The 27,900-nt window shown below is 38.4% G+C and overlaps 1 protein-coding gene across 7 annotated transcripts in view; it reads right to left on the reverse strand.

Moving 5' to 3' along the window:
- rimbp2b (RIMS binding protein 2b) overlaps positions 1 to 27,900 on the reverse strand; it is a 55,577-nt gene that overhangs the window by 13,669 nt on the left and 14,008 nt on the right. For 4 of the 7 annotated variants that reach the window (XM_041222615.1, XM_041222609.1, XM_041222612.1 and 1 more), the window contains 12 exons: positions 24,717 to 24,821; positions 22,665 to 22,715; positions 18,088 to 18,292; positions 16,559 to 16,710; positions 15,015 to 15,091; positions 13,887 to 13,996; positions 12,710 to 13,546; positions 7,468 to 7,619; positions 6,483 to 6,953; positions 4,347 to 4,496; positions 3,444 to 3,602; positions 373 to 1,185 (listed from right to left, as the gene is read on the reverse strand). In XM_041222615.1, the coding sequence (XP_041078549.1) occupies positions 373 to 1,185; positions 3,444 to 3,602; positions 4,347 to 4,496; positions 6,483 to 6,953; positions 7,468 to 7,619; positions 12,710 to 13,546; positions 13,887 to 13,996; positions 15,015 to 15,091; positions 16,559 to 16,710; positions 18,088 to 18,292; positions 22,665 to 22,715; positions 24,717 to 24,818 (3,279 nt within the window). In that variant the 5' untranslated portion in view covers positions 24,819 to 24,821. The remainder of the gene's footprint in view (positions 1 to 372; positions 1,186 to 3,443; positions 3,603 to 4,346; positions 4,497 to 6,482; positions 6,954 to 7,467; positions 7,620 to 12,709; positions 13,547 to 13,886; positions 13,997 to 15,014; positions 15,092 to 16,558; positions 16,711 to 18,087; positions 18,293 to 22,664; positions 22,716 to 24,716; positions 24,822 to 27,900) is intronic. The other 3 variants (XM_041222613.1, XM_041222610.1, XM_041222614.1) reach the window with 1 other exon arrangement.

The following is a 27,900-nucleotide window of genomic DNA, read 5'->3' on the forward strand; positions in this document are numbered from 1 at the left end:
TGAAACACAATTTTATTTTGTCAGCATAGTTTTTTTCCCCCCACAAAAACAAGAAACAAACATTTTCTTGAATGGCCTTTAGGTAATCAAAAAATGAAATGTAGATTTGATTTTCCTTTAAAAAACAAAACAAACAAATAATCGAAAAGCAGAAATCACTGGACTACCTAACAAATCAAAAGGTCTAAGAGAAAAAAAAAAAAAGCTTAAAATCTTTGGCAAAATAATACAATGCAGGGCAGAAGAATAGTCAGGAAAAGCACAAAACAATTAACCAAAAAAGGAGAACCCATAGAAGGACACCAAGAAAATTATGAAAATGTACTGATTTCAGATGCTAACGTAAAGCAGATGAGTTTCCAGATTACACACCGAACTGTCTTCAATTTCCCTGTTGGCTGGCTTTGAAATAGTATTTGCTGCCTTTAAGTCTTTCTGATTTGCTTTCGATTCTGTCTTTGAGGCACTGTGTCCTGCATCGTTTGAGACTAAGTCTTTCCGATAACTTTTCTGCATAGCGTCCTTGTCGTGTCTGCATTTGACATCCTGCGTTTTAAAGTCAGCGACGTGCACAGTTTTAGCCACTGACAAGGGCACGTCACCAAAGTCTTCTTCAACACTGCTCTGTCTGGTCAAAGTTCTCTTTCGCCCGCTGGCCAGCACAGTGTTTCTTCCCTCTGAGGAGCTGTCTGAATTATAATTAGAGTTTACACCTTTGAAGGGGCTCAGATTGCAAAAAATCCTGTAACTGAGGGAGCGAGCCTCCTCTTCCTCACTGCCACAGTCCAGACCGCTATCGGGGCTTCGAGTGCTCTGTCTGCTTGACCTGAGGCATCCCCGCTCCTTATACGCTGAGCAGCTTTCCATTCCACGAGCGTATGCTGCAGCTCTTTGCTTCTGGAGGACGTTGCATTTGGTGGGGGATAAGAAATACTGATTTCTGACATGCTGTTTGCAGACCTTGATGGATGCACTACATCTTCCTTTAATTTCTTTAGTGTTTCTGGAGACAGCACCATAACCCTCTTCCAGCTTCTTACTCTGGTTCATTTCGCCTGTGTCATAGTCATCCTCCGCTACTTCTGGGATACTGAAAAGTTTTTTACTGCAAAGTTGTTTTTGGGGTGATATTTTGAGCTGTATTTCAAAATCCTCTTCATTTGTATTGTTATGCTTACAAGAAGCCTTTAAAGGGTTTTAGTTTTTTTTAGTTTTTTTTTTTTAAACAGGCAGGCCACAACACAGTGTGTGTGATAAAAAAAATGGGAAAAAAAGACAAAATAAAGATAGAATTAGTTATTAGAGGCAATGGCAAAACGTAAGGCATGCAGTTTCATTCCATGAAGGAAATGGCATGCTTTGAACGGGAATCTGTTGGGGGGAAAAATATAAAAATATAAAAACTGTGGTTTAGAGAATCACAGTTTTGATGAGAGTGTTAAACTATTAAAATAAAGTTAAAATAATAAAAAAAACACACAAGAAACAAACACATACAACTGCAAATTATAATCCCTCATGATAAAATAAACAAATGCAGTGAAAACAGTGAAAAGCTTTAGAATTTTATTTTTTTTTGTGAATTGATGAAAGGGCAAGCAGACAATGTGTGAATGTGGATATTTATTTTGTTATGTGTCCTTATAAATCAAACAAACTGTTTGCTTGCAACGTGTTCTTGTGTGGGACGTTTCGCTGGTCCTTTGCAGTTTGCTTTCTTTTATTTCGCTTGTACGCTTCTAAGGTCAGAGGTCATCCTCAGCTAGGAACTAGTTCTCCCTCCATGGATTTGTATTTTGCTGCACAGGAAAGTTTTTTTTTTTTCTACTTTTCCTAAAATTGTTCCTGTCAATCAAATTACCAACCAATGGTGGAAATTTCTACAACATTCAAGAAAGGTCATTTCAAATGTGTGGATAAGAAGCAAGCTAACCTCAAGTTCATATTTTGCATAAGTCTTTACTACATTGCTACCAATCTTCTCCCAATGTTTTAATCCTTTTAAAATGTTATGCATTGGCTGGCAACAGGCTGAACTTCTGACACCAACTGTTATAAATACTGAAAGTGAACTGAATTGAAATCCAAGCAAACGAAACGGTTTAATATGTAGAACCCCATTGCAGGTAAGTGAAAGTAGAATTGTTGTTTAGTGATGCAGTATGCGTATGTTGACTTTTAGGCTTGATCTACTCTAACAGTATTGTTAAAGCAGTCAACTTTTTCAAGCAAATCAGTCTTTATGGTTTTATTCAATGTTCAATGACACTTATCAGAAAGACACCCTCAACCATCTGTTTGAAAAGAAAAAAGATGTCTAGAAACTAATGTTCTGATGCAACTGAAAATGCTCTTTTCCTAAACCTGTGTTGTGTATGTCCCTTGCCCAAAGTCACTTATAATGGAGACAATCTTACAAGATACAAGTAAGCATTTACAACTAGATAAACAAAGAATAAACAATGGGACAAAGACAAAAAAAGGTGAGTTAATCATTTCATTTAAGTAGAGTTACTTAAATGAGATTCCCGCAGCTTTATTTACTAAGCTGTACACATTTTAATAACCTGCGTTTATCACAATGCATAAAGAGACTATTAAAAGTGAACAGATTTGATTTAAAAGCTTACAATTAAAGAGCTTTTTTCTGCTGTGCTAATTGTCAGTATACCTAAGTCAAGTATAGTGCAGATGCACAATCCATTTTTTTAAATTTGGAACATCTTCATTCATTTATTGCTACTGTATATTTAGTACAAATATCTGTTGGTAGACAAATCCACAGAAAATTACAAAAAGATTGTTAGCATATTACTTTTCTGTCTCTTATTTGGTGCACACCTATACTACTACGGTTTTACTTTAAACAACAGAGCTTCCTTTACAAACAAGTGTACCGATATCTTTTATCTATTTGTAAAAATGATAATCTTATAACTAGACCCCCAGTGTGTGTGTGTGTTTTTTTTTTTGGCTCCCCAGTGTGTTTGTTATACTTCATGTTTCAGATTTTGGTTTGATGGTGTTAACATAATACCCTATATTTTTAATGACATCATCCCCTAATTAAATGAGACCTTACAAAAAACTGAAATGAAAACAATATTTAGTTTTGAAAGCCTCCTCACACACATTCCAAAAGGTGATCTGATGAGCTTAGGCCCCATAAATACTGTGCTGCCAACAGCAGGACACTCTCTCCCTCCCGAAGGAAGCTGTCATTTACCCAAAAGCATGACAGAATGGGAAACAAAAGATGTTTTGAAGAGGGGGTCCTAGAGTTTTAAACCTTGAAGAGGAAATCTGCCGAAAAGGCAATACCATTCGATGCACGCTCATCAATTGTCTTAGTGATATCTGTCAGACAGCTCTGTCAGGATAGGGTAGGTTCAGCCCCGGGCTAGTGCTGGTTTTCCCAGGAATGTGGGAGGGATGGCTCTTACCTTGAGAGCGCTGTGAGAGGTGATGCTGCGCCTCCGCCCGCCTTCCTCCAGCTGCATCTCTGAGTACAGCTCCTCCTCATCCTCCTCCATGATGTCAGACAGGTCAGAGCCCCGGCTGCTCTCAGTCTGGTAATCCTCACTGTGGCTGTACTGGAGATGCTGTGCAGGAGGATAGAGACTCTTACCTGGGGCAACACTCTTTCTGTAGCTGCTCTCGCATTGCTTTTGTTATTCCCAGCGCCTCTATGTATGCATGTCTCCCCGTTTGGAGACTCTTGTTGTGTACTTGTTTTCGTAAGTGACTGAGACTGACATAGACATGTGCAACCTCACATTTCAAAATGAAGCTTTCTACTTTATCTCACAAAAGATGAATGGGCTAGTATTTCCTGCAGTATTAGCAGTTACTTTCGTCTAGTTTTAGCTGTAGTCTTGTAGCGTTTTTCATTGAAGTTAAGTTTCTTTTAGTATTTCTAAATTCAGCACTATTATGTGTTTAACAGTTATGGATAGATGGAAACAATGACCAAGACGCCATGATCCACAAACTTTAACTTATATTTGATGGCTTGATTTTGATCTGCAAGGTTTTTTCAGTTTGTATCTCCGTCACGGACACCTAATAAAACCAGGTTTCTTAAAAACGGAATGCTGACATGATGGATATGCATATTTGTTTTGCAATTTAAAAAAATATGTAGTAGAAAAGAGGCTACTCTAATCCTGGACTGAGAAAATTCAACATTTTGAGAAATCAAAATATCCTAAAGAGCAAAACACACACACACCCTGGAATACATAACCCACTTCTATATTACACTAATCAAAACTTGAGTCTGAGTATCAGAAGAGATTTTAAACGGACATCCATTTCAATACATGCAAGCTGATGTTGGCATTTACCTGTCTCCCCAGTTCCGAGCCTCTCAGAAACTCATCCACGGAAGCCCCCTGCCTCTTCCTGTGTGGAGACTCATACCCATCTTCCTCCTCGTCAGAGTTCAGCAGGTGAATGGCAGTACTTCTTTCACTGAAGATATTCCTCTTCTCCACCTGGAAGCAAGAGAAGCACAATGAATTGGCAGGCTTCCCAGCTACAGCTCTCCCTGGGTGTGTTATTTTGTTATCCAGCTTACTGTGCAAAGTTATTAAAAACACAGAACTAGTGGGGCTCCCCAGTGGCGCATCCGGTAAAGGCAATCCGTGTGGAGTGCAGGATGCGCCCTATAGCCTGGACGTCACCGGTTCGAGTCAAGGCTATTCCACTGCCCCCTGGACAGGAGGTTTAGGTCGGCCAGGGTGTCCTCGGCTCACCGCTCACCAGTGACCCCTGTAGTCTGGCTGGGCGCCTGCGGGCTTGCCTGTAAGCTGCCCGGAGTTGCGTTGTCTCCGACGCTGTAGCTCCGAGTTGGCTGCATGATGAGTCTGCAGTGTGAAAAGAAGTGATCGGCTAATTGCACACGCTTTGGAGGACAGTGTGTGTTTGTCATCGTCACTCCCGAGTGAGCGCAGGGTTGGTAGCGGTGAGACGAGCTTAAATAATATTTGGATATTCTACATTGAGAGAAAATAATAAATTATTGGTGACTACTAAATTAACATTTTTAAAAAAAAAAACAACACAGAATTAGTGAATTATAGTACATATTACAGTATAGTGCATGTACAATTAGGTGTCAAAACAGCCTAACGTGAGTTAATTCAATTATCGAATGGTGAAATAATAAGTGAGCACTGTTGATTCAGGCTTTGTTGTGTTTCTTTCTAGTCCTGAACCAGTTCATGTGAACAGATGTAATTAACTATAAATACAGCAGTTGCCCACCGGGAGGAACTGTGTGCTCTGTAAAACAACAATGTTAAAAGATAAGTGTTTTCTATTTCTTTCTTTCTTTCTTTTTATTTTGCAAACCAGGCTTGACATATTAAAGCTGGCTCTATTAAAGACTGTATTCACCATCATTATATCTATATTAAAATACGCTGCAGAAAAATCAAAAGGAGTTTTTTTTAAATGTATTTCGCTGGAGGCAGGATTCCCACAAATCAGTCTTGGTGGGATTATTTGAGTTTATTTTTTTTTATTAGAATTTCATGAACTAGCAGTGGCTGTGCAAATACTTCCTAACAGAGCGTCTTTTATTGAAATGTATTTCATATTTTATAACTCATGCTAATGATGTTCTTGTAGGACTTGGGATTTATTTGGCTCTTGAAAAATAAAAGATAAAACCAACATGAACACAGCAGCATTAAAGTGAGGGATCATGGAGTCTAATCAGCAGCCGAGCTCCACAGGGAAAAGCTGTGACCATAATAAGAATAATAAGCCATTTAAACAGAGAAATGGGAGTATATTAAGCACCCTTTGCCTTCATGAACTTTGCGTTTATGCATAAGTTTAATTATTCAGCGAAAATGTAAATGGTTTAACCCACATTTACTGCACGCAGAGACAAATGCATTTTTAATTAGAACTGTGATCACTGCAATCAACAAGCTGCGTTTGGAGACTATCATCAGAAGGACCATTGCGAGTTGGAAATGTTATTTATTTATTTTCAAAGCAAGTGTTAAGAAGCAATTAAAAAGCAGAATGCTGACATGATGTACACAGTTTGAAAACACGCAGCTGTGAAAATTTGAAGTCTGGTGAAGGCTAATGTTTCACCTGCCTTTAGACAAGTACTTTACATTAAAACCATAAAATATGGCAACAGTATTACTGTATTCTTGTACAATATAACCCAACAACACACACAGTCTGTCTGTGCGTCAGACTTTACTTTTACCTTCTGATGATTTACTGCTCATTAAAATTGGACCTTATTCCATACAGGGTCAAGAGCGCAGCACATTATATATTTATTCAGATAAACACAATTAGATCACACTGGCAATAAGCAAGACCTATAAACAAGGTCTCATTTCTTACAAGCATGGCACACCAAATACAATTCACCTGATCCAGAGTGCCACCTGATGGACCCATTACCCTCAGACAATGGCTCGGTGATTGCAAAGAGAAGAAGCACTCACCCGATTGCTCTCAGCGACCCTCTGCGCTGCCTCTCTGGCAATGGCCTTGGCCACAGTGTTGGGGATGGGGGCTCCCTGAGGCTGCGGGAGGATTCTCTGGGGAGAGGGGGACCTGCGGCCCTGCGAGGGACTGTGGAGGTGCGGCGGCTCCAGGGAGTGACCGGGGTGGATGGGCGAGGAGGGGGAGCGAGTTGGCTCCCTCGGCTCATTCAGCCGCACACTGTGGACCGTGCCGGACTCCTCTTTGGTTTCTGGCTCTCTGGCACTTGCTAATGGCTTTAGGTTGGGAGCAGAGCGGGGGTGGGTGACAGGAGGCAATAGAAGGCTGTGTGGAATGACGGCGAGGGGGGAGTCCTGAGACTCTCCTTGTGCTGATATTGTCCTGACGATAACTTCATTGGCTCCTAAACACTGGAGCCGAATCAACTCCACCATCACACTATCAGCTGTGGGAAACAACACTTCTGCAACCTGCAGTGGAAAGAAAAAAAAGTTTTATCACCTTTTAGAAAGAAGACATGCCATCATTCAAGAGGTCATTTCTCTTGTATAGCTTCCACACCTACATGCTAATTTCAAAGGCTACAATTTGCTTTTTTCCAGGCGTATAAAAATAATATCCAGCAGGGGGCACTACAGCATTGTCTACATCTCTAGAACTTGTGTCATGTTGTATTTCACTTCTGAAACAACAGAGCAGACCTTAATGTTGTGTTTTATATGCCTAGGTGCAATTATCAACTAACAGAAAACACAAACCTGGTGTGTAAACAAATTTGAAGGAAGTACCTTAGATAAGTTAAAACAGCAATCTCTCCAGCACATTAGAAATAGAGTACAGACAGAAATTAGTAACCCATTTGCTGCTCGTTTGGGGACATCCACACACAGGTTTCTTGCTGGTTATGGTCAATGTAAGAATTTTCAATAAACACGCTGAAAGCGATGGCTATCGAACCCTGAAAAAGACTTCTAATTTGTTCACCTTCTGTCCCCTTGTGCATACAGCATAGCCAATGACGTTGGCCCCGTTGGACATTCCCATCTGGGTGAGGGGAGGCGGCTTCCAGCTGACCTGGATGAGTCCTGGAGCTGGTCCGCTCTGGACCATCACATCCAGGGGAGGAGCAGGGGGGCCTGGGGAAAACACACCGGAGATAAGCACTCAGCACTCCAACACAAGGTCCTCATTCTCCCAAGTGCAGGATGAGTAGTCTGAGGTCCTGATGATTTGACAGCAAGCCCAGGCCCAGACTGTAACACTTAGCTTCCTGTGCGTTTTTGTGAGTTTATGAAATGAGTTGCTAACAATCCTTATAAATGGTTACCATGCTATTTTTGCAAAGTAATTTTGCAGTTTTCCCATGCTTTTATCATGCATGCACCATAGTCTACCATGGTTTTACCTTACCTCAGGACTTTACAGTGCTTAATTATGCTTAACCATGCTTTTACTATGCTTTATCACATTTTGCTATGAGTTTACTATGGGACACTTTCAAAAGGGAACTACAGGTGTGTCCAAAATTTTAAAAAAGGTGTTCAACTCCCATTCTTTGACAAATATATGTCTGTCCACAACCAGAGAAGATAAAGGGGAAACAAGTGTATACCAAGTATAACAAGTAATGCATGGGTTGCTTTGAATTACAAGACAAAAATTATCCAATGCAAGCAGCTAAATATTGAAATATAGAATCTGAAGCAGCCAGGATGTAGTGCTGGTGAGTCAGTAGCTGTCAGAGTCATTGAGTGAAGAGATAGGTGCCAAGCTCCTTTGGCATCAAGCAGCTACCACTAAAACAGACTACATTTGAGAGAAATATAATTCTATGACTTTCTGGAAAAGCTGTCAGAATGAAAAGACTAGGGATAGGCACAGGGCAGTGCTAATGAAAGCAAGTGCCAGCTGCTGCAGTGTAAACAGTGGTGCACATAGCGAGAGCGGGGGAGGGTATGATAGCTTTCAAAACAGGCATGGGTGTTTATTTAAAGCAGTTTCACTACCAGCAATCAACAAAAAGGAATATCAAATAGTTGTCTGGGTCGTTTGTTTTTCTTTCCTTTCGTTTTTGCTTTTTAAAGTGCTTTTATCATGACATTTTGTTAGTAAGATCCACATTTCAAGAGAGCTACTGGTCTAACATGACCAATTCAAAGAATAAATTAAGCATAGCCTGGATTACCTGCTAATATGATAAGCGTATACAAGAAAAACAAGTTAAACTCCAACAATTTTTTACACAAATGTATATCCACAACCAAACAATGACTATAAAAAGTCTACAAGGCCTACTATGGTAAAGTATAGAGCGATGTAGTGGAAATGAATTAAACATTTGAACTAAAGGTAAATGTACTCCTGTATACTGTACTGAATGTACAGTAAGACCTTCCTCTTTGTTGTAAGCATTCGTAAAACCTTCTGCTAAATGCACTCATTCACATGATGTAACTATGAAGAACAAAGCTCTACTGCACACTTGGATATCTCAGGTGAACAGAACAAATTACATTTCATTCAGACCTTCTCAAAAGTTTAGTTGGTGTTTCCAATCCCATCATATTGGAAAACTAAAGAAGACGTTCCTTTGACATCCAAAGTTCACATCTATCAAATCATCAGAAATAGCATTATAACCATAACAAATAATAATTTTCAGCTATTTGGACTGAAAGGCATTGTTTTCTTTGGTTGGAATCTCCACTCAATGATTTGCCTAAAATAAAATCCAGTCTATAACTAATCACTAATTCATGGTCAACTACCACACGATAGATCCTTCATCGACAGGCACTAATCGCTTCATTTATGTGGCATTCATTAACTTATGGCTGCCAATTTAGCTGTACTGTTTGTCCTTTGTTGCTAGACATTGGAAAACGATCTTTAAAAAAAGGCTGTAGGATAGCCCTCTTTATATGTAAGACTGTTTTACCTGACTTTTTTTTCTGTTTGATAAAATGATATCCCGATGTACTGTATATAAACATGTATTTAATATGTTACAAACAACACCCCCATTATCTGTACTTTATTATATTTTGTACTATAGCCTTCCAAGTAAAAAGAAGCACAGGGTGGATGATTAATAAGTATAAAAGGAATCCTGCTGTCAAATAAAATATAGCTTAACACCATCTCTGTGTCGCAGAAGTAGCTATAAGATAGCAGTTTTAAACTATATTTTATTACACTTGCAGCATCTCAATTATTTTTCTCTAAGAATTTGGTTGAGGTTTTGTAGGTGCTGTATGCAGCAACGTCCCCGTATCTCTGCTAAGCTTATTTTGACATTTATTGGGAATTGCCAAGCTCTGGTATCTGCAGTTTATTTTTTACTATAACAAAACATAATGAAAAGCGAATAAATCATTCACTGCTTCCCAATCCACCACAGGATACCATTTAATCCTTTGCTGACTACATATAAAATACAGCAGCTCTCTGTGCCTTTTCAGTAGAACCAGCTGAATCCTGTACCTCCCACTACTGTAACAGAGGCCTGTTACAGCTGTTTGCCCTTGCAGTTTAGGCATTATCTTGCCACAGTAAATCTTTATCCATTTAAGACAAGTCCACAGAAGACCACTGGAGTCTACCACAGGGTGTGATTTCTCATTCTGCAGTTTTTACTGTTACATCCATGTTATTAACCAGCAGTACAAAAACATACAAACATGCTTGCCTAGTATGAGACAGACAGCACCAGGCAGGACCATCAAGCACTGCATACATGTGCATGCTGCTCTGGAGGTCTTTTCCTCATTGTTGTGTGAAAGAGGATCTTGAAGGATTTGTCAACGGGGTCCACTTAGAGTGCCTGGTCTGTTTAAATTGAAATATTCTACTTTCTTTAATGCCATTCTCTCCATGTTTGTTACTAAAGCAGCCAGCTCAGCACATTCTAAACACCTTTTCGGTTGCAATTGACTTGGCACAAAGCAGTATTTATAACAGAGCTGACAGCAAGGGAGGTGGTGCTGTGTACAATTCGGTAGGTAGAAGGGGGACATGTAATAAACTAGAAGAGTGCCAGCTTTTGATTAATTCGTTCATTCAAATGCCATTTTCATCACCTTTTTGTTACATTTCACTTTATATTTTTGCAATAGTGTTTGCAATTTAGAAACACTCTGAATTATTACAAACCTAAAACAGTACGAGGCTGTTGAAGCAACTTGTGCTTTAATAATGGCATCCCAGGCAGTGTACAGTGTAAGATAGCTTGTAGATAATGTACAGAGGTCTCTGCCATCATAACTGACTACAAAACACAACTCTGAGCATATCACTTAACAAGCACATTGGTAACATGTAGAACTGTTGAAAGGAATCCACATTGCTATGGAAGCGTGGTACAAGCTCCAGCTACTGTCTTATGTAGTTCTGAACTATTAAAATGTATTTACTGAAAACACAAAGCTGGGTCGAATACCTGTCTGAAGCATCAAATCTTTTAATTCTACCCTTAACCGATATTCACTATAGCAGGGGACGCTTTGAGATCCAAGCAGAGATTCATTTGCAGAGCGAGAGTACTGCTTGTGATAAGCGCTACTTGATCAGCTGACTGTGGATTGTTAATGACAAGAAGGATCAGACAGCAGACCCCGTGAGGAGCATTTACACCCGGGGAGTGAGATAGCGTAAACAAGCCTGAAAGCTAAAGAATAAGAGAATAAATAAAACATACTAGTCTATTCAATCCCATTTCCAAACTTTATTTTGTTGCTTTTTTAAAATGTTCTCTTCCAGCTATTACGTGTTTATTTTAACTGGAATAGGGAAGGATGAGACTATTACACTGAAAACGCATACAAGCCTAATTAAAATCGGCCTAATAACTTAGGCAAGCACAAGCCACCAGCACGCCAGCAACCTTAAGCCCAGTGCAATTAAGTTATTTATTTGGGACTTTGTGAAGGAATTATAGAGCCAAGTAACGATTGCCTGTTTTGTTTTAAAGAGAGTACTTGCTGGCCTAAAACCTGCAGCTTGTATTTGTTTTTCTCTTCCTGGCTCCTCTAGAAATTTGTTTTGCCCTATTTCAAAAGCCAATAGAGACTAATTCTAATATAAGGCTGTTCAGGGCAGTAATATTCCTCAGGGGAGAGACAAGATAAAAAAAAAGACACCACACAAAAAAGACCCCACATATGTAATCCACAATGTGCCCAAAAATATAGCAACATAAGAGCCAATCTCTCGACATGTATTCACCACAAATTCCTTCTCAATTAGACTAAGGAATCAAAAAACAGCATCTGCTCCAAGGCAACTGTTCCATTTAGATAATACAGTAAAAGTTTACTGTTAATACAAAACAGAGAGCGAGAGAAAGAGAGAGAGAGAGAGAGAGAGAGAGAGAGAGAGAGAGAGAGAGAGAGAGAGAGAGAGAGAGAGAGAGAGAGAGGCCTCACTAAAGACTGTGAAAAATGGGAGGACACACTGAAAAGAGAGCTAGCTTACAACACATGCTTTATTCTGTCATGTATTTAGTTCATAGCCCACAGCTAAAGACTATAAAAAAAGCAAAGCTTATATTATAGGGTATATGAGGATTAACAGCTCTGTTATTTATTCTACCACTTTGCTTCACTGAACTCCATGCCCCATTGCATTCTCAGAAACACAATATAGAACAGGAATTGACAAATACAGTACCACCAACTGCATCATAAAAATAGCCTCCATATAACATGTGGAATTATTGTGGCAGCAGTAATTAGTTGTGTACAACTGTCACCAAACAGGGTCTGAGGAGAGAACCCAAAAGTTATTTCCAAGGAGGTCTTTGTTGACTGCGTAAGATGACATTTGGCAGATATACTGTAAAATGTGCTATTCCAAATGCATTATTAAAAAAATGGGGGTACCATTTTAAAATAAAGTATAGGTAATGCAAATGCCAGTATGTGTAAAATGCCATGTATCCTGTTAAATTCATATTCAATTCAATATATTTCATACTTCCTCATGTTGGTGACACTTTCAAACAATTGCTCGTTCACTACTGTACATATTAATTCATGTAAGGGCTAGAATTAATGTAAGTGTGGAATATGTCATGATGAACAATAATCTACCGACCCCTCCTAAAGAATATACATATATTCTTTACTAGTCAGGAGCTCCCTCATATTAATATACTATTGTGTTATTCTATGCAACGACTGCTTCAGCTATTTTATGAAATTTGAGGATGTCAATGAGAGGAATTCACCTGCTGGCTGCGTGCAGAACTCCACAGTGACTTCCCTCTTCTCTCTTTGCTCCAGTGGAAGCTGCCATGGTATCTGGTGGGGCTGTGCCACCACCTTCACCTTGTAAGCCATGTTGGGCTTCAGGTTAAAGAACTGGTACCTGTAGCTGGCAGCCTTCACCATGTCATACTCCACATCATTGAGGAAAATTGTGTGACTATAGTTACTGTTGCTTGGCCACCAAGACAGCTCTGCGGAAATCTGCGTGATGTTATCCACCCTGAGCTGATAGGGGGCGACGACAACGTCCTTCCCTACCAGCAAAGTGCACCGCAGCTCTTCTGAAATGCCCCTTCCTGTAATGCTTTGTATTGATATCCTATATGTACAGGCGGATAAATTGAGCTTTTCTATTAAAAACTTTGTTCTGCCGGTGAAAGGTATGCTCATCCGCACCTCTTTGTCAACTAAAACGTTGTAACCACTGATGGTGCCCCATGCCGGAGGCACTATGGGCGGCTCCCAGCCCACGATCACGCTCTTGGCTAGCTGTTTGATTAGGTTGATTTTTCTTGGGTAAGGCACAATATCTTCTCCAATCTCGTCGATGCTGACGTCTAGGGTCCCTGTCCCATTATTGCAGCTGGTGGTGGTGGTGGTGGCCTCTCCCGACATGCTGCCATCAAATTTGGAGTCCGTGAGAATGCCACTGCCCCTATCATGTCCAAGGCCTGTGTGGTTCAGGTAAGCCTGATCTTTGCCATTGTCCGCGGTCTGGACCGAAGGCACCTCCTCATCCTGGATGAAGTCCACAAAGTTGGAAGGGACAAGCCCCCTCTGTCCATCCAACAGCTCACCTAGGACAGCAAGACAGACAAGAGAAAAGTGATCATGATCAGGACAGTTAAACTGTTTAAAAACAAAACAGAGAACCCCCAGGCTTGAGAGCTTAGTATATTATCCCCAAATGTTTTTTGTTGTAGTGAGAAGTACAATCATTTGCATGAAATTGGCTATACAGTATTCTCTGGATTTATCCAATGTTTTACATTTTATATTGTCCAATATCCCCTTACTACAGAGAATCAAATCTGATCAAGAAGTTATTTTCATTTCTAAAAATAATACAACACTGCCTGACATCTGGCAAGCCTGATATTTGATAATGACACATTAGCTATAAAACATTAAACAGACCTTCGTAGAAGCCATCTTCATCCATATTTCCATAGACATAAATATATTTCCCTGCAATAAGGGGAAGTTCAGCCTCAGGGTTCTCGTTGGGTCCATCGTAGGGGTTATAACTAATAACAGAATGAGTAACACACAGTAAATTTAAACAGTTAAATATACAGTGCTCACCAAATCAGGGGAGCTTGCAATTAAAACAATTACCTCGGGTTTCCTGACACTGTAGAGCAAGTCAAAGTCATTTACAATGACTTGCAATTTCCTGGATAACTGTGAATGTGCATCTAAATAGAGTTAATCCTACTATGACTTCTACTACTACTACTACTACTACACAAAACTAAAAGAAACTGCACCAAACTGCAGCCTAACTTTTGTTTCTTTCCTCTGAAAATCTATGGGGAAAAAGGTTTGTAATTTTAAAACTCTGAGTTCTAGTGTTTTAGCCCTGATAACTGCATGTCATGCATTTCTCATAGCGTTTTGAAGAGTACATTTTTCATTTCCATTTTACCATTTACAATAATGTGTTCTTCACATTTTATGAGGGATTAAAGCAGATGCACAAGTGCCTTCTTTAAAAGAGAAAATGAAGTTTGATTGACAGGAATAGCTTTCATGAAAACAAAATAAATACTTTTCTTTGTTTTGGGGGAATTGCAGTTATTTAGCTTACAATTAATTTTTCAATAAGTTAGAAGAAGTCAGTCAATGCCTGTATCAGGAACAGGGCTGCAAGAAGCAGAAAGCAGGGGGAGGGGGGGTAGGGAACTTGTGCTTTAACTAAGAGACTGCAGTAGCACACAGAATTAAAAAAGAAAAAAGAAAGAAAGTTCTCGTCCACAATGGGTTATATACTGGGCTTGAATGTGTCAGGACAGACAAACAGACACATGTGATGCTCAGTTACTTGATACCCTAATAGAGTGTGGGAAATGACTTCAGCCCAAGTTCTGGACCAGAAGGTCAGCCATTTAAGTGTTGGCCAGCAGGACCAGCCTAGATACTAAACAGAATGAAGTCTGTGTGTGGGAAAAGGATAAATTGTCATGGTATTGAATGTTATGGATAATAACAGGGAGCCTGATAATGAAACCCCATTAGTCTGAATGATTAAAGTCTGTATCGTACCTGTACCGGGCAATGCAAAGACGGACTTTTCCTGTGTACCTCACTTTAGAAGAAGTGGAACCCGGTTCACTGTCCATCTGTTGAAAAAAATATATCAATTGTAAATACAGATGAATAAATCCCCAATTCTACCATTTGAAATTCAAAGAATTGCTTTAGCTTGGTGGAACAATGGGTACTGCACAACCTTTCACCTCTTTGGGAGCTTGGGTCGAACCTGGTATCTAAATAATTGAGTTTGGCAGACACCGATCTTAGATTACAATGGATAATACAGTAGTAGACATCACAAAACCACCTCAGAATTCAGCTCTGTATGGCACAATTGGACCAGGACTGGTTACTAGGTGTACCTGTAGTGCAAATCAGGATTACTGAGGTGAATTGATAAAATACTGTTGGCCACTCCCTAGCCTTTCATTATTACCAAATAGACCAAAATGAACAGACACAAAGTCCACATGTTCTGTTGCGGCCTCTACATTTGTGATACATTTAAATGCCAAGTAGCTGCTATTCACTGACTGTTTACTGCTCAGCCCTTGGGAGACTTATTTTGCACATTAATTTGTCTTGCAGATTGCAAGAAGAGCACTTGAAAAGTGCGACTCCCTAAGGTTTTGAAAGCTTGCACATTTAAAAAGAAATGCCAGCAAGGGCCATGGGATTAACCAGGCTTGCCTGTTTGCTTTCTTGCTTGACGATTGCCCAGCAGTAAGATCTATTTTACCACTATAAATCAGACACAGTTGCATACACTCAAGATTAGGACACTGGAAGCACTTGCTAAGGGTTTGTCACAGCGTTGCTTTATCACAGCCTCCAGGGATCCTTTTCAAAAAGAGATGTCTGGTCAGACTGAGCATGTTTTATTTTTTATTGGCAAATGACTTAGTCACAGAAGTTTGCAAAAGCATTCCCTTGCATGAGTTTGCTACGATAAATCTGTATGGCACTACTATAAACATGCTTTGCCCTTATGTTCCTTTAACCATGCTTTACCATACCTCTCTGAGATTTATCTTGCTTGTCTGTGTGTTTCCACTACAAATTGCTTTTTCCATGGTATACCATGTAAACGTTAAGAAGGGGCTGCAACATGAGTTTAAAGTTTTAAAGTTTAAAGTTTGCAATACTTTTTGTAACATTGTTATAAATAGTTAGTTTCACCTACCTTATTAGTTTGTGAAACCAGCAGTGCCCTAAAATTGACTGTTCAGAAATTGTATGGAAATCAGTAGCAGATCGTTTTTTATGTCTGTATTTTTTCTGTATTATAAACAAAAAACATATGGTCATCTTATGATGATGTCTACTGCAGTATACTATGGTAAAAATACAGCAAAGTTTAATAAAGCACAGTGAAAGCATAGTAAAGCAGGCAACAATGGCTTATCACATTCAAGCAAAGAAAATATAAAGTATATGCAAAGTACTGTATGAGCATGGGAAAAGAACTGTAAAATGCAATATTACTGTGCAAATTTACCAAGGTAAACTTTAAGGGGCTGCAGATTCCAGTAAGGGGAGATTCTCTGACTGACCTCTGCCAAGAATCCACGTCTGGGGCTACTAGGCTGGGACCTGGTGAGGAATGTCGGCTTGACGGACAGAAGTTCAGGTTTGTCTCCAGATATCTGGATTGGTTGAATAAACTCTGAGATTAGAGATCTGTTCGCAGGAGGACTTTCATTGCCTGCAAAATGAACACAAATACATTTTAAAATGTCAAACACGGCCAGTTATTAAAATGATCCAATCACTTGATTCAAATCTCAGACTTGAATTTTGCCAATTATAAATGGTATCATAGTTCTGTAAATCAGAGGGGGATGTTGCTATGAATTACGTGCCATTTTGGTGTTGCTGAGATTGTCATAAACTAATGGGGTGCAATTAATCTTTGAATTTTTTTTTTTTCACACCTTGGCTGTGTTTCTGCTTTTGCTGTCAGCACACTTTATGCCAATGCATATAGTTTGATGTCTTGGTCATTTTTTTTGCTAGACACCGAGTTGCAGCAGCAGTCAAAAATGAATGTTCATTTTTTAAAAATTTAGCTTTAATAAATACTGTAACCATGCCAATTTAATACTGAACCTTTTTTCTTAAAATGTGTCATCCAGAATCATTTGAAAGTGTTATAAAAAGTTAATTGATTTCTTCTTTTCCCTGTTTTATTTTTATCAAAGTGTTTTCCCCTAGGCGGTAGTGGCCCTGCTTTATTGTTAAATCGTAGACTAGAGAATCAGTTGTTATTGATCTGTCCACAGGGGCAAATCCGATTGATTCTCGTCTTGGCAGCACTTTGAACATGGAAGAAATACAAATGAACCCTGCTCTTATATACTGTAGCCTGCTATGCCTCGCTGCACATTTCTAAAAGCTTTTGCCCAAACTTATTACAGCTTTAGTGTTTACTGAAATAAATGTTATCAACTCAATTATTTTTTACTTGGAGGGAAACGAAAGGTTCATGCAAATTAAGGGAGCAAATTTGAAGCAAGATTCATCACATAACTATTTCTTCTGAATTCACAAAAAGCAGACATCAACTCATCATATACACTACACTTCTATAGTATTTTACCAAGGCATGCTGGTAGCTTAAATATACCTGCTAAGCAAATTACAGGTGCATCCACAAAAATACTGGAACAGAATCACATAAGAAACACCCATGCATAGTATAATAAAAAACAGACTGATGGTTTCAAATGCTCTCTAATGCTCCACCCAAACAGGTGTCTTGAAGCAAATGAAAAGCTTCATCCTATGAGAATTCAGTCAGAGCCCAAAACATACTGAACAGTACATTGTGATTCTGTAAAAAGACCTTTGCTGCAAATGTCACCGTTGCAACATACTTAGTAAATCTCCAGCTATAACAAGAGAATGTAACATGCAAGTGTATGTTTACTTCAAATGAACTATATAGGAAATCAATTGTACGTTCATGAATAATTAGCTATGACCTACTAACAGGTTCTATTACACACTGCCTTTATATTTGCAAAGAAATTTCAACCAAAGAAAAAGGGGGAAAAAAATGAAACACTGGTACTTGGCTTACCTTTCCCTATTGGGGTGGCTAGTGCACTGAGGAGCTGGGAAAGGGATTTGCTGGGAGATCCTTGGGTGTCACACACTGCTAAGGAGTTGGCACTGTGTAAATCAAAGTGTCCAGCCTGCAGTCGGAATTTCTCGAGCTCCTTCGAGAGGAGATTGAACTGCTCACTCTGTGTCCGGCATTTCTGCTCCAACTCTCGGACCTTGGCCTGCCAAAGGACACAAGGGAGAGGGGGTGAGAGGGTTTGTGTGCAAACATTATATATAATATAATGTTTAGTTCAGTGAATGGGTCTGCTAATCATACTTGGAGCATTATATTAAATGAAGAGTGTGTTTGAGGCCCAATAGACCACGATACCATACAACATTATAGATATGAAACATCTACAGTAATACACAAGTGTACAAAATGTGTCTCTGAGAAATGTAAAATATCTCTAAAGAACTCAAACACAACTGATATATAATTTCTTAGCTATCGTATGAGTAGTACAGAGTACATAATTCACATTGCAGAAGCAATAAACGTGTACAATAAAACGAATGGCAGACCCAATCCTGGTTATAAAAAAGGGAAGCTTGTTGAGTTTGATATAAAGGGTGAAGCCGTTGCTCCACATCAACTATTACATGAATGCTTCAGTTACAGTAGTATATAAATCTTCGGCTAGAAAAGAAAACCCAATATTCGCTCTTTTACAAGAGACAGTCAGAAGACTTGTGCACACAAATGAATTCCTCATTCCAGAGTGACCGATTCAGTCTGCTATTCTGCTATCTTTATCTTTACTGGTTACCGTGGGGACAGGATGAATGACCAAGAGCAATTCTTGCTATCTCAAAATGGATGACGCCATTTAAAGCGTTTAAGGTGGATTATCATTGATTATGAAGAACGACTCATTTCCATGTTCATTTATAATTCAAATGGTTTAATCTATGAGACAGTTCACAGTCTATATTGTCCCATACTTGTAGGCAGCTGGTGTCTTCATAAGTGACCCCCACATACTGTACCAGGCTGTATCTTGATTCTTGACTATGAAACACCTGGCACAGCACTATGTTAAGATGATCTTTAGATAATGAATCCCCCAGTGATCCCTGAGAGAGTGGAAATGTGTAATTTTGTTATCATTCACCTGTCCCACATTTTTAGTAAAGTAAGATTACACGGCATGTGCTTAGCACACTTCCATCTGAAAGAGGGCTTGAAGGCACAGGACTCTTAATAGGTGTGGAGCAATATGGATGGGAGAGGGTTTCAGAGATTTTTAAAAGTGAAGAAAACGTATTAGGAATTAAAAATTAAACTACACAATGTTAAGGGGAGCAACTCAAATGGTACTGTAGATAACAAATGGATTTGAATGTCTTAGGGACTGACATCTTTAACTTATAATTCATCTACAGTAAATTGAATTCAGTTGACAGAATGATGTTATAATCCACTACCAGGTGATTTGTTTCACTGATGCATAAAACAATATATAATATAATAATAATAATAATAATAATAATAATAAATATATATTTTTTTTAAAATAATTTTTTTTTTCTTAACAAGAAAAAACAATTTTTCAAACCGTCTGGGTTTGTGACGACCGTGTTTACACTGCATGCACATTTTTTTTCACAGATAAAAAAAACAAAAAAACACTTGACCTTACTTGTACGTTAACTTTGAGATCAGTTAGTGGATACCCAATAACGTGGCATCATCACTTTAGTATGCTTCCATGCATTTACGTTTTCAGTCTAGTGTATATATATATATATATATATATATATATATATATATATATATATATATATATATATATATATATATACACACCTATATACCTGACAAGAACATGCTAACAAAATACAACACTCTTCATGCTAAGGGGTCCACAGATTGAATTACCTATACTTTACAAAATCACTTTTTTCCCACAATTTAATAAATACAAAAATGACACTAGTAGAAGAATTTCATGAGGTTTGTTTTCATTGTGAATCCAGAGCTGAATCTCTTTACACTAATACAGCACAGAGTATCAAACCCTGCTTCCAGAAGGAGGGTGTTTAAAAATAAATAAGTACAAGAAGCAGCTGTTTGCACAGGTCTGATTCTCAGTAACTAGAACAGCTATTGACCAAAAAATCCAATATCTTCCAATGCAGCTCTGACATGACAAGGAGCTCACCCCTTAGTGGACCTGGTTGTCCTGGCATCAATCCAATAAGTGACCTCTCTCTTTTGTTTTTCTTTTCTCTTGGAGCAAATGTATAATATTTTAAAATGAAAGTGTTTATAGTCTCTGTTTACTGACAATCATACAGCACAGCGCAAAGGACAGCAGTACAGCTATGACAAAAGTTTTGCATCACCTAGGATTTTACGATTGAGAAAAATTAAAACTAACTATGAATCATGTAATCAAAGAAATTACAAAATGATATTGCAAAAGTCTACAGGAAGCCATAATAATGGTATTTCATGTTAGATTTCGAAATGTCACATTTTTCAATTGTCAGTTTTTCGTTAAGTATGTGGAAAAACTACAAAGTGGTGCGTACCAGTAATTTAATATGTTAAAGTAACATTACTCAGCAGATTTAATTCGACTTCATGAAGCAAAGTTAGTTACGCAAAACTTTTGGCCATAGCTGTATATCACTGCAATATTACTGCTTTTTAATATCACAGAAACTATATTCTAACATCGCTTCTACTGCTAAGATCTTAGATTTAAATGACAACACTGCAGCTACTTACAGTATTCTAGTTTAACATACTTTCATCGCTATTAAACTGTAGTTGATTTGTTTTGCATATAAACCACCCTAAAACACTCTGTAATAACACAACATGCACTTACTGCAAAAAAACAACCTAATACTGTTTACCATTTGAACATTGTTCCTACCTTCTCTCTCAAGGCGGCCAGATGAAAAGCCATATTTTTTATGACTTACACGGCTTGCTTGATTTGTGCGCTGATCAAGCAGCTGTGTGTTAATTGGTTTTGCATATTAAACTTATTGGAAGTATTGTTATATTATCTATGGGTTTCTATACACAAATGCCGTTTACATATTCAGGAACTGTGGGTTTCATGTCATTTACAGTGTGGTAATAATAATAATAATAATAATAATAAATAATAATAATAATAATAATAGCAATAAAAAATAAAATTAAAATAAAACACTTTTAATATATTTAATTAAGTTTCAACATTAAGTGATTTCAGTTCCTGAGTTATGCAAATGTAAACAAACAAACAAAAAAAATAATTAAATTGCAGAATCCCCCAAATCATATTTGAAACCATAAAACATGTTCTTAACATTCTTATTTGTTCAAGCAAGTTACTTAATAATGTACATTTAATGTCTGCTAGTAGACTGCAAGTGCAGCAAACTTAATGGGTGAAAATGAACTTGGGAGATTTTGGAATCTTCACAGCAACAGTTAAAGAACGTTAGGGGGGAAACAGTCCCAAATACCTGCATGCTGTCCAAGGTGTTCTGTATAAAAGGCAATGCATAAAAAAATAAATAAATAAACACACCGATAACACAGTGACAAAAGGATGTAAGAAAAATTAAAACACAATTACAAATGTGAACACCTAAACCGTTAAATATTCAAAACAACAGGAGAAAATAAAAATTTATCATCCATGCAAAAAACCTCCATACCACAGTATGGAAAAATGTTTTACACAATATGAAATTATGTTTTCACTAAAGAAGTGTACAGGCACAGTATTTGTAAAACAGAAATACAACATTTTATAAACTCTAAGAGTGAAAGATCATAAAATGTCATATTTGAAAAACACAGCTGTATCTATACTTTAAAATGAAAATATCACAAGGCTATATATATTATATATTATTTTCCCCTTCTTCCTGTCATCACAAACTAATTCCCATTGCTCTGCACTCACTGGATCTCATCCTCTATACTGCTCAATTGATTTTTTTTCTCCCCCAGTCAGTCAACATGGTTAACAGATGTGTCAATATCGATGTCGTTTGAAGTTTTCACTTTTAATTTATTTCACTGATGGTCCCTTTAGGCTAAATGAGCTCTTTGTGTTTCTGGTGAACAGCATTTTGGTACTCGCCTCCAAAGGATTATTTCTCACAATTGACAGACATGCTTCTTTCTGAAATTCAAGCTTTTTTTTTTCTATCATCAGTAAATAATTTGCTTTTGGAAATTGAGTCTTACAGAGATGGGTTGGCTACATTAGTTGGCTAAAATAATTTTATATTAAACAGATGATGGAAGAAAGTAAAAACATCAGTGGCTAAAAGCTTTTATTTTAATGCCTGACCTCACTTCTAATAATAGAACAATTCCACATCATCTTTAAGTCATGAATAAATACAAAATGGAAGTTTAAGCTCAAATTGTAAAGTACCTGACACGTTCCTAGGGGACTTGTCCATCTGCACCAGTCTACACTATGCCCTTCTAACACCCTGCACTAGCACCCTTTTCAGTCTCAATGTTCCTGCTCAGCAAAAATGACAGGGCACCCCAATAAAAACAGCATCTGTCCTAAAATTGCTTACCTCTAACAGCTGCACTGCACCCTCATGCTCCTTCTTAGCTTCAACCTGAGCCTTTACAGCATGGTAAGCACGCAAGAAAGAAAGAAAGAAAGAAAGAAAGAAAGAAAGAAAGAAAGAAAGAAAGAAAGAAAGCAGTGTTAAATATACTGCTAAACACTCTTTCACATTCTAGTCTTCTGTATTAATGGTTGGTGGTTCTACTTTCTTTCAAGAGCAAAACCTACAGGGGAAGAAGGTTCTCCTTTATGTACAGTATTTTTTAAACAAAAGAAAAAACGGACGTATATTATGATGACTTCCATTGAGAAGAGATTTTCTTTTTCCCACCTCACAGTACCAGCGGGCTTTAGGCTTAATTTTATAGTCGTTTGAAAAATAAAGCTTGGTGTGTGTGTGTGCGTGTGCGTGTCTATCACGCGTGTGATATGTGTATTCCTCAGTGGAACCTCGTGAAAATGTCAAAACTATAAAGATAATGGTTGGCTCACAAGAGAGGAGGGGGTTGAGGGTCTAGTTATCTGAAAGGGTAATGCAGGTAAGAATAAGCTTAGCAACAGTAATACATGTCAATGTAGCCACCTGGTGGGTAACAGACCTGCTGGTTTAATGGGGTCAGTGGCTATTTTACTGTGAGTATTGTTGGGGCCGCTGGATCATTGCAACCCCGTTCAATTGGCATTCCTGCTGCAAAGCGGAAAGGCTATTGTTCTCTTACCACACACCAAGTTATTCACACACACACACACCCCCCCCCCCATTTTCTGATGTTGTTTAAGGCAGCTGCCCCACATGTGTAATTTAATGATTTAAACTGTAGAAATTTAAAAAAAGAATAAAAAAAAAATGCATCCAGTATTCATTCCTCTACCTGTATGTTTTGTTTTGTTAACATCTTTTTCGCTTTTATTCAATAAATAACAAAAGCCCTGCAGCTTCTCTTCAGTTCTTCATAGTGAAATCTCCACAGCAGCTGCTGGAGCCGCTGTCAGTATTAATATTAGAACAAACAGTGCAGACCAAGCTTGCCTTTCTGGAAAGCATGATGTAATTAACATTAGTCTGTATTTCATCACGTGTTTAAAATTCTGCTGCCGTCTTTCAGTTTCAGTGTACAGTACTACAGCGCAAGGACTGTTTTTGCTTTTAGCAATTGCACACAATACCCTTTATACGGAAAGATTTAATCAAATATGCAACACAGTAGTGCCAACACTATTCCCAATCTTAATCATTGCATGGCTAAGAATGATTATTCAGCTGTAACATGTCAGACACATACTGTATGGTTTATTAAATGCCCCTTAAATCAACATTTGTAATTAAATTCTAATCTTCTATGTATGCAAAGACTTCCTGTGTTTTTTGTCAGGTTCATTTTTCAGTGTACCCTTCACTATCACACTGTTTAAACTGGTCTATTTCTAGATTGTGCTCGCTGTAATTCAGCAATAGCAAGGGAGATCATTGAGGTTGTTCCTTCAATTCTGATTATATGTGCATAATAAATGCTACACTGCGTGAATGTTGTTATATTCCTAAGCATTCTTGTTGACATGCTGATCCATTCCTATTGGTTCCAATCTATTCATCCTGTTTCCCCAACGTTACAAAAACATGTTCCACATGAATTACACCAGATCATTTCTTTCTGTCTACTCTACATTCCCACTGTAAGAGGAAATCCAATATTTTGTATTTGTGTGCAGTTGATTATGCCAAGCTTAGTAGAACCATACTTGAATGGGACTTGGGTCACAACATCACCAAGACTACCGAACAACAGTAACAGAGCCATCTTGCAGGAGGGTTAAAAAAGAAAGACCAAGGAGTAGATGGGCATGCAGACTGAACAGCCTGCCCAACAGGGAACGCTTGAGACATGCTCCTGGGTGAACGTGGGGACACTCACATTGCCACTGCTAATGCTAGCCCTACTCTGTGGAAATACTGATTGGGAGTGTCAGTCTCTAGTGCTACATATCATACAAAGAAAATCCTGTCTTCCACTGTCCTGCAAAATAACTGCACTAAATGTAATAGGCTACCACTTACCTTCTGCAGAAGATGAATCTCCTGCTGCTTTGCATTGAGAACAGCGAAGGCTTGCTCATGCTCCAACTCCAGCTGTTGCCGCCGCTCAGCAGCTTCTCGCATATGCTGAAATGACAACAACAACACAGGAAACAATGATACAGTACCTTCTTCATCTGGTACAGGGGTGCACCGTACCAGCACTGCCATCGGATTTCAGTTCCGGCCAGGCAATGTGTACCTGGATTAACACATTGGTTCCATCTCACACAAGGAATTTGAAGAACAGCAAGCTGAGGGATTAAAACTGATGGATATAAAGCTGAACTACTACTTGCATATACAATATATACATAATGAGATTGTTTCAAATGGGAATTCAGTCAAATTGATTGCTAGTCTCCTACTCTTAGTGTCCAGTGTCACCTGAAACAATTGTGACAAATCACTTTATTTATTTCAGATGCATATGTCTACTGAATCTCCAGTAACAAACCACTGCTACAATAGATTATTTAAAGCACCACACATCACAGCTCCATTTAAATCTTTAGCCAAGTTACAAATGAACATCTGTTAGAATGCCACACACAGCACAGTAATAAGAAGTTTCTACTCCTGAACTAGGCAGGGAGACTTCACTTTTACCTGTATGATTAAGTGTGTAAAGCTACAGCTGTCTTTTAAATGGGAAAGGGAACATTGCACTTGGTAGATGACTCTTGGCTGGCAGTGGCTAAGATGTGATTGAAATGCTCCAGATTAAGAACAGAAAGTGCCCAAGCAGCTCAGTAATGGGAATGCAAAGCTGTAATTGAAGAGCTTCTGAATAGTCTCAGCACTAATGAAAGGCTGTCAAACAAACTGAATCCACAGCAGTGGCAGGTTGCAGTTATACCAACAGTGTTTACATGGAAAAGGAGCAATCTCCCCAAAATGCAACTCCCCTCAAATTGGAACAGGCAGGGCGCTTTGTGAATAGAAATTCGGAAGGGGACCCAGGCCATTAGTACTTAACTCCTGAACGGTTTTGCTCTTCGTTGAATTCACCCACAGAAGAACAGCATTGTTTTGTCTCAACAGAATTAATGACTTTGCACATTTAAAACCAATATGAATCATCACTGAATCATCACATTACAATTGCAGTCCATGCAATTCCTGTCCACCTGCTGGACATTTCATCTGCATTCTCTATTACCACCTACTAGTCAAAAATCACATTACACAAAGTTTTCTGGTATAGATTTTGACTCAAGGCATAAATGGTGATGACATTGTAAAATCCAGTGTACAGAATATTAAAGCACCTAGGTCATCAAATAGGTTTGCACAGGTTTGTGGTTGAAAAAATAATGTAAAAAACGAATTTCTGTTTTATCTGCTTGATATATGAACATTGTGAAACCTCTTGCTGGTTACTTTGTACTCATATACCTCCCTTGTAGCAACAAGCATGCCTTTTATCTTCAATTATACAACACATGCCTTTTGTTCTGGGCTATTTGCTGTGACTTTTAAAGCAGAGTCCTGTAGAAGCAATTACTCTCATTTTTTGTGTTGTATAGAGTGTTAATTGCTAATGAGAGGCATGTTAAATTAAAACTAAGGCAGTAATATCTGTAATTAGCTCATTAACAACTATTTAATTTTATTTTTATTTTAGAGACACATTTGGTAATTGTCTCTGCTACATCAATAACTGAATAAGCCCTTAAACATTTTATATTCTATATGAAAGGGTTGGTACACTAGTGTCACCATTACCAGGGGAACTGGGAATCTAACAGTACACAACCACAAGTCTATTCAGTGCTAATGCACACTCAGTGCCATGGAACATGCTTACTTAAAATATCTCATTGTTCACATTCTCTCTCTGGTTAAGAATCAATAACCTGAAACGTGCAGAAAATCTGTTTTTTTTCTGACACAGCTAGGTGCAGATTTTACTGAATGGCGATTACGAGTAACAGCCTCCGAGGCTGTGCACATAAGTCATGTCCAACATTGAGCACTTGGACAGTGTTCAGATCAGATTAGAACAAATGAACCACAACCCTACAGAGGTAGTAGTTTTAAAGTTTTAAACATAGCCGTAATTCAGCCTCTTCACATTGTTTCTTTCTTTTACAACCTGTGTTTTTTTTGTTTTATTTTGCACTCTCTCTGCTTATTCCAAATCAAGGTTTTCTGTGCTGGTTTGGTTTTGACTGAACACTATTTGATATCAATCTAACAACACATAACCTCATATACAATACAATATTTTCATTGAAATATTTAATTGAAATATAATTGCAATAACACACCCTACCAGCACTAAAGACTCACCACAGACTGTCCGTCTCTGAAAATTGCCTATGTTCACTAAAACGTAACCTAATACTTTCACTTGTAATAGAGTAGAAAAATGCAACTTTCTAGCAGGGATACAAACCAAAGCCAGGAGTATTAATCATCTGATCTGTGTAATCATTGTGTATTTCTGCACAGGGCTGATTCACTGTTTGCTAATGAGATGTTCAAGGGCAATCTTTTTTTCCTGTGTGTCTTCTGAATAATGAGATCATAAAAATGAATGTGACACCCACTTTACAGCTAATTAGAGATCAGCAATCCAATGTGAGCGACCACAGACCCACTGCAAAAGCAGTTACATTAGACTAACAATAATTTGTCGCATCTCAGTTCAGGGTGGTTCTGAATGAGCACTCAGACACAGGGAATTGTGTGAGACTATGACCGAGTCTCCTGTGGTGTTCAGATATCGGGGATGAAAGGACTTCACACTAGGCTTGATACCCTTGGGTCCGTGAGACTGTAGCGGATATTTTTTCTGGTGATTTTTAGAATGTGTACTCTACTGATTTCAGATGGTGCTGTACAAACCAGTTATTCAATTACTGGGATCAAGCTCCTCAGTGAAATCAGGTGCTGACAATCAGGCGAGGGTCATTGCTGTTGAGCGGGTTAATTTTCCATTCCAAGTGAAACAAGTGAATAAACAGCTGCTTGGATTTCGAATGACTGTTGCTTTTCTTAGTCTGTGGAGAACAGCAATCCACAAACCCAAGTAGCTGTTTCTTCCCCCGTTTCACTTGGAATGGTAACTCCAAGGCCAATCAACACCAACGATTGGAATTGAATAATCTATTCGTGCAGCACTACAAGATGTTGTGAAGCGGTAAATATCAAGCTCAAC

The sequence above is a fragment of the Polyodon spathula genome, chromosome 22, assembly GCF_017654505.1.
Source record: "Polyodon spathula isolate WHYD16114869_AA chromosome 22, ASM1765450v1, whole genome shotgun sequence".
NCBI lineage: Eukaryota > Metazoa > Chordata > Actinopteri > Acipenseriformes > Polyodontidae > Polyodon > Polyodon spathula.